The sequence below is a fragment of the Phodopus roborovskii genome, unplaced genomic scaffold (genome assembly GCF_943737965.1).
Source record: "Phodopus roborovskii unplaced genomic scaffold, PHOROB, whole genome shotgun sequence".
NCBI lineage: Eukaryota > Metazoa > Chordata > Mammalia > Rodentia > Cricetidae > Phodopus > Phodopus roborovskii.
In genome coordinates, this window is record NW_026125295.1 from 32,927,495 (window position 1) to 32,941,399 (window position 13,905).

The 13,905-nt window shown below is 40.4% G+C and overlaps 1 protein-coding gene across 1 annotated transcript in view; it reads left to right on the forward strand.

The window, feature by feature from the left end:
• The window catches only part of Snap91 (synaptosome associated protein 91), a 116,461-nt gene extending 110,284 nt beyond the window's left edge, over positions 1–6,177 (forward strand). Inside the window, exons 28-29 of the mRNA XM_051207773.1 lie at positions 3,418–3,520; positions 4,777–6,177. Of these exons, the coding sequence (XP_051063730.1) occupies positions 3,418–3,510 (93 nt within the window). The 3' untranslated portion in view covers positions 3,511–3,520; positions 4,777–6,177. The remainder of the gene's footprint in view (positions 1–3,417; positions 3,521–4,776) is intronic.
• Positions 6,178–13,905: the final 7,728 nt, after the last annotated feature.

Here is a 13,905-nt window from a genome sequence, read left to right on the forward strand (position 1 = left end):
TTCCCTGCCTCCCTCAGTGTGCCTGTTTAAAAGCTGTTCTTACCCAGTGGCTCTCTCATAGATGTTGCTTCAGGAGTAAAGGCTCGTGGAAGCAGTGTGGGGTATGGAGACAGTGACAAAGAACTAACCATCCTGGGTCCTTCTCTTTGTCCTCACCTTAATTCAGAAAGCTCACTTAGGGTACTTGATACATGTGTCTCAGTGATGAATTTAGACTTGAGGGTTGTGTTCTTTCTTTTCTTTCTTTTTTTTTTTCCCCAATGGTTTCATGTAGCCCAGGATGATCTCAAATTCTCTAGATGGCCAAGGCTGGCCTTACTGTCTGTCTCCATCCACTTTCCACCTGCTGGAATTACAGTGTTTAACACCACATCCAGCAAAGTGTAGAGTCATAGTTGTCCAAGCTGCAGAATCTCCCCTGCACTCTGACGACAACAGCACTGAGTCCCCAAACTTCAATCACCATTAAAAAAAAATATCACTCCTCTTTCAACACCAGCTACAAGTTGGGAGTCCTCAGGGCCGCCCTCACTTCAAACAGACTGTACACAAAGCTGAGGTTCTCTACGACCGAGCTCCCTCTGCTTAGATTTACCATAGTGGCTCACAGAACTCGGGAAAGTAGAAATTTTATGGTGATAGTTTTATTGATGTACAAGGATACAAATTAGATACAGCTAGAGGAAGAGAGATGATAGAGACATCTGGGAGAGGTTCAAGCATGAAGCTGCTTCTAACATCAGTGTGTGGTAGTATTGACAACTACAGAAGATAACTCAGGCTTCAGTATGACATTAGCAAGGCTTCATTGCACAGTAATAATTGACTGAATTATTACCTATGAGTTGCACTCAGTCTCCAATCCCTCCCCACCATGGAGGCCATGCTTTTGGCCATTATGAGGCCTAAAAACTCAACGACATAATAACTTTGGTATGGCCAGCCTCCATACCAGACTCTACTCTGAGTCACCCCAGCATACATTATGGAAGGGCGCTTATGAGTAACTTTGTTAGTGTAAGGGGTTGTTCTAGTTTGCTCTCTGTCCCTATGAGAAACACCACTGCCAAAAGCAGCTTGTGGAGAAAGGGTTTATTTCAGCCTACAATTTATGGTCCATCATGAAGGGTTAGGGCAGGAGGTCAAGGCAGGAACCTGGAGACATGACAAAGATCATAATTGGATGCTGCTTCTTCATGGCTTATACTTACTATCCAGGGCCACCTGTCTAGGGATAGCACCACCCACAGTGATCCAGGCCCTCCCATATCAAACAATCAAGAAAATGCCTCACAGGCTTGTCCACCAATCTGATGGAGACCTTTACTCAGTTGAGGTTCCCTCTTTCCAGCTGACTCCAACTTGTGTCAAATTGGTGGGGGGGGGGGGCGGGGAAACAAGCAAACAACTAACCTGTACAGAAAGAGGGCTTCCAGGAGCAACCCTGAATAACCCAGTCACAGCTGTCACTTAGGACATTGCTAGGGTTTAGAGTTTATCTAGCAGGATCTGCAATGAAGGGAAAACCTGATTTTAGTGAGGCCAGATTCCCTACTCGCCCATCCACTTAGAAACCCAGAAAGCACCATGCTGTTTCAGTACTTTGCTGCTAATATTGGCCATGCTAGAAGTTGTCCTCTCTTGGTTCTTCCTTTAAATTGTCTGCAAAATAAAGAGGCATGTGTGGAACCAATGGACTTTTTTGCCTTGAGCAACTGGCCTGGACAGAATGAGAACCCAAAATTATAACTTGAGTAGTAACTTGCTGAGCAAACTAAACCAAATGGCTCCAGCTGAATTTAATGATGTCAGTAAATGGCTTCACTCCTGTGGCATTTTAAATGTCCCAAATGGATGTTTACATTGTCTTATCTATAGGATACTTAACTCACAACTTTTAAACATTATTATTTTCAGTATGTGAAAGCCTTAGAAATGAGTTGGTATAATTTTATATGTAATTTCATCCATCAGTTATTACTTGATTTGAAGAATAAAAATAAAAAGCAGGATAGCATGAAATCCATTTTAATAATTGATGTTATAGTAAGTCATGGAAGAGTTTGTAATATCTTGTAATATTTATTTAGTTAAGCATTTATTTTTAGTCACGTTCTCACTATATGGCCCTGGCTGGTCTGGAAGTTAACTGTCTAGATCAGGCTGCCCTACAGAGGTCCATCTGCCTCTGCCTCCCAAGTGCTAGGAGGTGTGAACCACCATACCTGGCCTATCTATCAAAGGGAGATTATAAGTGGCCAGTAGAATAAGCAAACCTGTATTTATAGCTTTCCTATAGAAAGCCGTTTTTATTACCAATGTCTGAGCCATCTAATTTTAGTCAGTTGTCATAATATTGTCATTTCACATGTTGTGGATGAAGTCTTCAAATTCTGCGAAGAAGTTTCAAGCTTCAACATTGATTTTTTTTCCTGTCATTCTGTGAAGCATTACCTCAGTTTTACAGATGAGACTGGTGGATCCTACAATCAGTAGGTTAGACATAGGATCAGATCCTGGCTTCTGGAGCTGTCCTTCCAAAACCACATACAGATACTGCTCCCACAGTTCCAGATTTTAGGAACTGTTATCACCTTGAGATGAACCAACTTTAAAACAGAGATGTCACCCATTGCTCCAGATAAACTACTGCAAACGTTTTAAGGCTTTCCCCTGCTAGTCCAGAAAAGTATGACCCCCCCCAGAAGTTTCTTCTGCAGTTGATAATTACAGTATTGTATAAACACACAAGATAAGATCTGTGGTCTTTTGCTGCAAGCCTAGATGGTCTGGACATGAAGCTAGGAAATAACTTGTTCATCTGATACACACACTGCCCCCAAAGCTGTGTTTCATTTAAAAATAATTTATATAAAGCAGCGGCATAGTCAGTTAATAATTTCAAGTAATTTCTTACCATACTATCTGCAAACCTCCACCTCAGTTTCCCCCTGCAACTCACTCTTACTGTAAGAAAAGCTGTGCAATTCTTTTCTTAATAGTTTGATGTTACTAAGGATTCAAGGTAAGAATGCTTTTTGCATAGAAAAATTACTGCTCTCTCTCTCGTGTGGTGTGTGTGTGCGCGCGCGCGTGTGTGTGTGTGTGTGTGTGTGTGTGTTACTCTATATTCACATTATCTTCCTAACTCCGACTATTCTCCCAGAGTCCCCATATTTCACCATGGCAGAATCTGATGTCAAAGAATTTCAAGAAATCCAAACACCATTCCCAGCACTTTATTCCACTCCAAAGTTAAGCACAGCCTATATGAAGTAGAACGAAGCAGCTGTATTAACTTTTAGCCGTCTATTCTTCTGCATGTTTGTTTTCTCTGGTATGTGTTCTGCTTAATGCTTACCTGTCTCTCTTGTGCTTTCTGTTTCTGTTCTTTGGGGCTGGCCTCTTCCGCCTTAGCTTTCTCCAAGCCCTACACCTGCCACTCAGAGTCCCAAGAAACCTCCAGCCAAGGACCCATTAGCGGATCTTAACATCAAGGATTTCTTGTAAACAATTTAAGGTATCTGATATTGAGCTTTTCCTGTGAGTTTGTGATAGTGAACTTGTACAGTGCTTAACTGTTATAGGTGTAAAGTTTGTTATTTCTTTGCGATAGGTAAATGATGGATGGATGATTGGATGATAGATTTCAATGTTTAAAGCTTTAAATTTGACATCAAAACCTGTCCTTACCAGTGAATTTTTAAAATCATAATTTGTTAAACTATGGGGAAGAAAAACCTGTCATTTTTTTCTTATCTTGAAAAGCACAAAAATTATACTAATGAGACAGAAGTCTCCCAGGCTGTTCTGTTAACTGGGAGATACCACTGTGTTTATCCCACAATGACTAGACTTCATAATATATCAGGATTTATAATACTGGATTTAGAAGTCATATAAAAGTACAGTTAGCTACATAACTACATCTTTCCTTTATCCTTATTTCTCTTGTTAAAGTAAAGCTTAGATTCTTACTCTTTGCATTTATTCAGGCTGAATTTTAAATTCCTGGTAATTTGGTTCTCTATTTTATAAATATAATTTACCAAATGGATCACAGTGAACGTGAGGGAGAAAACAGATGGAAGGGAATGCTTACTTTCAGCCTGACACCTAACACAGCCAGTAGCTGTTATAGATATGCTCAGAATTACTTTACATATTTACTCAATATTCCCCATGTCAGATTTTTGCTATTTTGTAGCTGAAAGAACTGATCCTTGCTAAGAAACAGACACAGAGAGAGTCTTGGGACGTTCTCTGTCCCCAGGATTCATACTCCAGGCAGACAAACAAACATTTTATGAAGAGATGCTGCCCGGCCCTAGAGAGAGTATTTCCCAAGAGAAGCAGCAACTGAATGAAGTAGACAGAGGTGGATGAGAAGGTCCAGTCCACACTTGCCCAACTGTGAAGCTCACTGATGACATAAAAGATAACAGAAGATTCCACCTTCTGTCGCCACCCATATTTACAAATTAGCTCTTAGTTGAAACTGAAAGCCTCATGGCTAAGATTGCTAGTGTCAAAGTTTTAAAGGTTATTGATAAAAAAAAAAAAGTTTTCTCTAAAGTGGAATTGTTTCTTATGTTTCCTGAGTGACTTTTTTTAAGCTTACCTTGAGTTTGGAAAAGTGTAGTTATGAGTTAGTTAATCTTGAACCCTTTTGTGTACAGGTATTTTGCACTATAAAGGAAAATCATAAGGGAGGTAAAACCTATGAAGGGTGTGTACATCATGTTTTCTAATTCAAGTATTTTTTTTTCTTCACAGCTACAATTTTTGTGACTGAATAGGAGAAATAACATGAGTTTGGAAACTTCAAATAAGATTGATGCTCAGAGTTTCAAAAGTGAGCCACCAGTACCAAACCCAGTGCTGACTGTAACTTCTCTTCCAGACACACAGCACAGCTGTGACCGTGAACATTAGGAATGTGTACTACCTTAGCTGTTATCCCTACTCTCGAACTCGTAGTGTATTTGGGTTATTTGTGTGTTGTGCGGTGTAAACAATGAATGGATGTTTCCAATGCCTTTAGTGCTTTTCTGGATGTTGCCCATGGACAGATGATGCAGCTGTTGTGTGGTGAGCCATTTGGAAAGATGTGTCTGTTTTTTGAAGGTTTCAGTGTATATATCTATAACTTTTGGACAAACCCTCCAGTCCTCCATGGACTCTCCTCTCTTCTGTACCTCTGTTACCAACGTAATACTGTCAGCTAGTGAGGAAAACACTTAAATATACGAAAACTTTTTCAGTGTGGAGTACATTTTTCCAATCACAGAAACTTCAACTGTTGTGAGAAATGTTTATTTTTGTGCACTGTATATGTTAAGAAATTTTATTTTAAAAAATATGAAGTTTAATGTCCATAATAAAACTTCTCTTTGATGAAGCTACCTTATCGAGAATGAGAAAGAAAATCATATGAGAAGAAGTCCATATTTATCACTGCTATATTAAGATATATATTTTAATTATATTTGCAGGTTTTGCATCTAAATTGACCTATTTATTCATTCTTGGTCAAAGGCCCTGACAAATGGAGTCTTTCTTTTGTGTCTGTGAAAATGCGATTAGCGATGTACTCTTCCTGTGACTATGAATGAACATGGCCCAAGAGACATCTGTAACTTAAAGATAACTGCAAATATCTTTCCTTCACTGTGGGTTTACGTACATCTGTTCAGTTGGTGTTTCTTTGTGTGTTCTATAGACTAGGATTTCTCCATCCTTTGGTTGAGCTCAAAGTGACTTCTGTTATACCTTTGTGATAGGATTGAAACCAATTCAGCAAATTGTATCTTTTAATGTACATACTGTATTCTCTGATTTTTTTAGTTTGTTGTCATACTGTCTGTGCTGATGGCTTGGCTGAAGATTTTGATGCGTGCACAAGGTCACTGTTGATCAGTGTTGTTTAGTGGCTTGGCAGCTCTTTGTAAAAGCATATTGGGTTGGAAAGGCATTTGCCTATTTTTCAAATTATTTAATAGATGTATGGTACCCTTTAAAGTGATTGTATCTGAATTTACTGTGGGGATAACATACACTGTAATGGGGGAAAATTACCTAAAACCAATTTCAAAATGGCTTTTCTTTGTATTTTGGTTTAAAACCCCAATGCATGTCTGCCCTCTGAGATGCAATAAACACCTTGAACAAAGAAAATGCAAACATAATCTTTCCATCTTCGGTTACTTTTTAAGGGAACGATGTACTCACATGAAATGTAGCACACACAAAATATTGAGAGTGCTCAGAGGTTGAGTGGGTGCTGCTCTTGCAGAGGATCTGAGTTTTGCTCCCAGAGCCACACTGGGGGGCTCCCAAGCATCTGTAGCTCCAGCTCCAGGAAGATCCAATGCCTCTGGGTTAGTGTGCACATTCACCCGTGCGCGCGCGCACACACACACACACACACACACACACACACACACACACACTTAAAAGTAAAATAAAAATATTTTTAAATGTCTTATTAATTCAAATGTTCAAGGTAAATTTATCCATGGCAATATAATTTCATTTTACAGAAAAAATTAAGCAAATAAACTTTGAATGAGCTGTCATTAAACTGGGGACTCCATCATTCCTAGCAAATAACTTAAGTTCTAGATTACAAAATACGTGTTTACTTTGAGATGAACTTTCTTTTAAAACATACAATAAATTTTTTTTAAATGTGAGAATTCCATGGAAATTGAAAAATGAAATAATGGAGTCCCAGTTTGCACACACACATTTGAACAAGTATACTGTTATGACATAAAACTTATCCTGACCTGTTATAATAAAACTGGGTGACTGTGCCTACAGCTAGCATATTACAGCATCCCTAATCATCCCTAATGCAATCTAGTATTGTGACTATAGTATAGCTTAATAATAAAGCACTTGATATGTCCAAGGCCCTGGGTTTCATCCTTAGCATCACACGCACACACACACACACACACACACACACACACACACACACACACAAAACCAGTCACTCTTGACTATTGCAAAACTAGTTTTCTTTGGTTACCTCAGATTTACATATAGCTTAACTCTGAGAAGCTAGCATCAGATCATGTCAGTAATTTTTTAAAAATACATGTTATTCAGTGTGTGGATATGAATACATACATACATACATACATATCATGTGCATGTCTGCATTTCAATGGAAGCATGAAGACAGCATCAGATCTTTTAGAACCAGAGTCACAGATGGTTGAGCGCCATGATGTGAGTACTGGGAGTGGAACCTGGGTCCTCTGCAGGAGGAGCGCGTACTCTTTAACCACAGAACCATCTTTCCGGTTCCCTCGGGTGATTTGCATGTGGTATAAGTTTTTAATAGGCAGACTGTAAGAGTGTCATAGATCTTGACTGTACGGAGACTCCTGAATGGTCTTAGAGGTGAGGTCCTGCATGAGGTCTTCTGGGTACTGAAGACTCAAATCATTTGAGACATCTGTAATTTACCCATGGTGTTGGGTTGAAGATGGAATGGAGCCACTTCTATGGGTCCTGACATTGAAGACTCACATTCTTCTATAGTTTTGAAACATGTTCTGTGGCATTTTGTTGTTTTTAAATTGTTATAATTTACTTTTTATTTAAATTTGAAACAAGCTTGTTTTATATGTCAATCCAAGTTCCTGTACCCTCCCATCCTCCCCTGCTCCCCCACTCCCCCCCCCACTAACCCCAAGTGGTATTTGGTTGTTAATGGATTGCCTTGGGCTTTAAAGAAATGCCTGCTTATGGGGGTAGAGAGATGGCTTAGTGATGAAGGCACTCACTGCTCTTGACGAAGACTTAGTTTGGTTCCCAGCACACACATGGCAGCTCACAACCTTTTGCTCCAATTGCAAATCCAATTCCAGGGGATCCAGTGCCCTCTTCTGGCCTTGGGGAGGAGTGGGGATGCCTGAATGCACATGGTGCACATACATTAATACAAGCATACATGTATGCAGTGTGTGTGTGTATGTGTGTGTGGCTGCAGCCTTGTAGAGAAGGGGAGGCTATGATGTTTGGGTTTTAGTGAGACAGTAGTTATCCCTCAACTCTCAAATCTTCTGGAACTTGATCTTCCAAATTCCTTTCCACATCTGACACCAAGGCTTAATTTTCTAGTATAAAACATTATCTAATCCGTTTTCAGAGTAGGGGCTTTCAAATTCTTTACTCTTTAGGACCCTATGGACCCAGAAAACTTACTGTGGACCTTTAAAAGCTTTTGTTTATGTGAATTGTACCTGTCAGTGTTTACTGTATAGAGAATAAAATTAAAAATATTAATTTTTTCCACTTAGTTCATTTTACAGCAGAAGTGTTAAAACATTCCAGATTAATAATGTCTTGTGGAAAATGAAAATTTCTACAAAGAAATCTAGAAGAACGGTGGTGTTTTTGCCATTGTCACACCTCTTTAATTTTTTTCATTTTTAAATTTATTTTTTGAGGTTATAATTGCATCATTTCCTCTTCCCTTTCCTCCCCCCAAACTTTCTCTCTTGTAAATTCATGGGCTCTTTTTTCATTGAGTGCTATTATATGCATATGATATATATTATATTATTATATGCATATATTATCAGTATGCATATAATATATATATATACATACATGCATATTCCTAAATATAACCTTCTGGGACTATATGATGCTACTTGTCTGTATGTTCTCAGGGCTGACAGTTTGGTACTGGGTAAGCAGCTGGAGTACTCGTCCCTAGGCAAGGCTCTCAGCACTCCTTAGCTGCCTATAATTCTTTGTTTCATACCTCTTTAAATTAGACTTAGTAAAAGGTAGCTATGTTTCCTTTTCCACTGCTGTGTTCCATCTGTTACAATACATGTGCCAAGCCGTTGGCTGGAAGAGTCCACTGTGTGATACTGGGAGATGTGTATAGTATAAGAAAAGACATATAGTAGTGTATTATAAAGAGTTTTGGTCTGACAGGCCCCTGAAAGAGCCTCGGGGGCCCTTAGGAAGCCACCTACCATGGTTAGAGAACTGTTGCTTTAATTCTAAAAGACCTGCGAAATATACCAGTCAGTAGATTAGCATGTTTGGGGGTGGCGGGATGGTAATTTTAGTTGTGACTGTTCAAATGCCCACTCTGCACCCCCACCTTACTCTTTGTAATGATGCTGAGGGCTGTGCAGGAACGTGAAGGCAATTCCCAGCTCAAACACCCACTTTTGCCTCAGGCAAATTGCTGAACTTCTTTACACTTTCGCTCTTCTGTGGAATGAGGCTCCATCTACGTGTGTATGTATTATATGAAATAATGAATGGGAAGCATTTGGTACAGTAAATACTGCTGTTATTACTTTTAAAATTTACTGTGTGAGCTGGGCACTGGGGAGGCAGAGGCAGGCGGATCTCTGCGAGTTCTAGGCCAGCCTGGTTTACAGAGCAAGTTCCAGGACAGCCTCCAAAGCCACAGAGAAACCCTGTCTCAAAAAACAAAACAAAACAAAAAAACACAAACACAAAAACAAAAACTTTGTGGCTGAAAAGATGACTCTGCAGTTAAAAAAAAAAAAAAAAAAAAAAAAAAGAGGACTAGGGTTTGATTCCCAGCACCAGCAAGCATGTGACAGCTCACAACTGTTCATAACTCCAGTGCCAGGGATTCCAACACCTGCTTCTGGCCTCTGTAGGCATCAGGCTCACTGCCAGACACAAACATATATGCAGACACCTATTAACTAACTTTTAAAACTTATAATTGCTGTGGATCAGTTTTGCTATAGATTTCATTTTTTCACTGTAAGAAAGGTAAAAAGATAAAGAATAAAACGTAAATGGTGGAGGTAGTAAGATTCCGTAATAAAGCACATCCACAGAAGTATGTGTTCTGAAATTCAGTAATGTAGGCACCTATCCCAGATGTTAACACAACTGTCTATATAAACCAGCTGGGAAGCAGTGTCCAGCTACACATGAGCAGGATCCACTGCAAAATTTAAACTCATATCCCAGAGTCCCCTTGTTAGGGGGTGCACCCGGGCTTGCACAGTGTGCCCTGCATAGGGCCAGGGCCAGGAAGTGACCTCTTGAGGGCACAATTTTCTGTCGATGATCATATGCTTTCCTGGTAAACCAACTTTTAATGCTAGATTCCTCTCCAGGTGCAATAATGCTGTGACTCCCTCCCCCCTCCCTCCCTATGTTTAGCCTTCTCTGGCCTGGTGTTTACTGTGTAGATTAAGCTGGCCTTACATTCAGAGATTCTGTGTCTGCCTCTGGAAGGGACTGGAACTAAAGGCATGCCCACTGTTGTTCTTTTGCTCCAATGTTAGGATAAAGCTGGAGGGGGTCCCGCGTGGGGGGACCGTGGCGGATTCCATGACAAGCAAGGATGACCCAGGCGGCGGAGGACAAACACACCAGGCAGGCAGAGCTTGAGTGAGAAGTTTTATTAGAAAGGGGAGGGAGGAGGAGGGAAAAGAAAAGAGGTAAAGAGAAATACACACAGAGACAGAGAGAGGACGGATGAGAAGAGGGAGACAGGAGCAGAAGGAGAGGAGAGCGCAGACTGCAATATGAGCAGAGGGAAGAGCCCGATAGAGAGCACAATGGGCGGGGTCTGACTTTTAAAGGGGTCCTTTGCACCTGCTTGCAACTAGGACTCATGGAACCCTGGGCTGACCAGAGTACTGCCTGAGTGCATTCTGCCAGGTGACAGGGCAGGCCAACGCACTGCCTGAATCCTTACACCCACCTCAGCCTGATAGGCTTCTGCCAGTGTAAGAAACATTTTGGAGGTAAATTAAACTCATTTTATGTTTGGCAGTGGGAAGTGGGAGGTTTGGGTTTTTTGTTTGTTTGATCTTGTTTTCATAATTGTATATCTTAAAACCTTACGAAGTTAGGTTATATAGTCTGAAACACTAATATAAAACTGCCCCCAAGGAAAGATGGAGTTAATTTTTAAGTCATCTGTACTTTCTTTTGGTTTTTGAGACAGAGTTTCTCTGTGTAGTTTTGGCGCCTATCCTGGAACTCGCTCTGTAGACCAAGCTGGTTCCTGGAAGTTCCTTTAGCCTGCTTGGCCACTCTAGCAGAACCTACTTCTCAAGGTACTTCTTCCCGTTTCACACTTCCTGCCTTCCGGTGTGTGCAGTCCTCACTAAATCATGCATTCTTGGAGGGAAGGTAGAGTCTAAAACGTAACCCCACATCCTAAGAACCTAAGGTTTAACTCAATGAAAGTTCCTTGAATTGTATTGATCTCACCAAAATCAGACGGATTGTGGAAAAGAAAGAAATAGCCGTCTAATTTCTGGGAATTAAATCAAACTGATTTTTTTCTTTTATTGTAAATTGATCATATATACTTAGGAATTTTGCGAACTTGATTTGTTTCTTATCATAGGAAAATGGTGTTATAGCAATTATATTCCTAATTTTTTTTACTTTGTAAAAACATTAAAAAAGAGCCTCATCTGTGTATTTGATCATTTACACTACCGTTCTCCTCACCAAAGTATTTTTGAAGTGAATTATAAGAAAAGTATAAGTCAGGGAAACCTGAGGAAACATTTAGCCCAGATGAAAGATGAAGTGCCCTGAGCTTAGTTGGGAGCTGCAAGAGGCAGGGAACCTTTATTTTGTGAGACCGAGACTTTTGGCCATGAGTGAAAGCTAATCTAGGGCTTAGTCAGATCTGCAATGCTGGGCTCTCTTAGGGATTCAGGCTAGGTCTCCATGGAGCCCTGGTACCTGGGCAGCTAAGGTGATTTACTGGGTCCCTCTTACTGTTAACCAAATTTGGAAACCTCCATACTGAGGGAAATGGACGTACTTTCTGGGGCTCACAAATTGAGGCCCCAGCTGATTTGACAGATGACTCTAGCAAAAGGGATTTTCTAAATGCTTTAGGATAGGAAAGCCATAGAGCCCTTGTTTCCTCCAGCCTAAGAATGGAGAACTTTGTTACTACTCCTGGAAAGGTGACATCACATGATGGCCTACCCTCCACCAAGGCCAAGCTTTAATTTAGGTACAGGGGTGCTGTGATCTATGGGTGGCTGACTGCCCCAGACATCCATTTAAGGAGCCACATCAGTCACATCCTAGACTACATAGAGTGACACAACTGGCTATTTGGTGGGTACAGTGGTGTCACTTATTTCCCCAAGCCACAAAGCCTTCTGGTGTAAATTGTTCCCAAGTGCAGTGGTGGCAGAGTACTAAATTTGGCTCTGTCTTAAAAACACCAACTTTTATTTTCAGCCCGATGCTGGATAAAGGGTTCCTTCTGTTTTGTGATAGAATCTTGGCTCTAAGCATATCCTGACCTTGAAAGCTGCAAGTTTAGGGAAAGCATAGCAGTGGGCAAGGTAGGAGGTCTACCTTCAGACAGAGACTCACAGTGGGCAAGGGAGGAGGTCTACCTTCAGACAGAGATTGCCGCACACTGGCCTTCCTGGCTCATAAATCAGCCCACACACATGTAAATTCTTCTACATCTACGCTAGCTCTTCAGGAAAACATGGCTGCCAGTCTGCTGAGAACATTTAAGTCCATTTTTATGAATATGAGATGAATCAGCGTAGTTAGTTTATTATTTGCAACTATGATGATAATTTCTAGAGCCGTGTACTAATTATGCTGAAACTTTTTGAAAAAGCTACAAAGGTAAGAAAATCAGACAACAAAACTAAGCCATTCTTAAGTTGCTTTTGTCAGGTATTTTATCACATTGACTGGAAAAGTAACTGATACTTAAGAGACTGTACATATTATCCCAGCCCAAAGAAAATGGATCTGTTTTTCAGTATGTGTTCCTCTTGTACTAGAAGCAATGATAAACTGCCTCTCAGTGAGATGAGCATTGGAGACAATACTTGCTAGTTAAGAGTTAGTTAATTGAATATTTTCTAAAACCCTTTAACTACAACATATATAAACACAGTCATACATCTTAATTTTTTAATTTTATTAAACTATTTTAACAACTCACATTAGAAAAGAATTGCAGATATTTTGAGCACCATTTACGAAATCATTATGCTAACCCAAAGGAAGATACCCCTTTGCCTACTAGCCAAAAATATAACAGAAAACAAAACTAGGGAGTAACTATTTCTTAATTTGTAGTCTTTATTGGGACACCTCTAAAAGAAAAACAGATTTTTACCCTACCAGTGAAGTGAGTGTGTCATGAGAGAAGACTATGTGACCTTAGCAATTGCCAGAAAGAACAGAGCAGAGATTAGGCCGATTACTAAATTTTAGAGTGTGCTTGAGTGTATCATGGAATTGCTTAAACATGCCTTGCCCTGACCCTGTTTGCAGCCATTCACCACGTGCTTGTTTGCTCATGAGGAATGCCCTAAGTGCCTGCTCTGCATTTTGTTCTGGGTAGTCACTAAATGCTTAATGCTACTTGGGAGGCAGAGTGATGATGTCTCCTGGGTCCCTAATGAGAACCATCAGAACCTTCTTTGCTGTCTCAGGGTTTGGGGCAAATGGGGTCACTTTTGAAAAAGACTTCAAAATTCCTTGCTCTAAAAATACAGCACCTTCCACACAGTAGACAGTATGATACAACAGGGCGTGGAGTTCAAAGGTGGATTGGTAGCTTATGAAGAAGCTTCTCTTCACTCTTTGAAAACTTCCTATCTTGAGAATTAGTTTAATAAAAACTGGAGATCTTAAAGTGTCTCAGCTTTCAGGTCGGGCAGTCTTGGCACATGCCTTTCATGCTGGCACTCAGGAGGCAGAGGCAGGTGGATTTCTTTTGAGTTCGAGGCCAGCCTGGTCTGGTTCCAGGACAGCTAGGGCTACGCAGAGAAACAAAACAACAGCAACAAAGAAACTGCCTCCACTTTCAAAACCTTAAAGTGTTTCTCCAGTTTTTGACAGACACATTAATGCTGGTTTGTT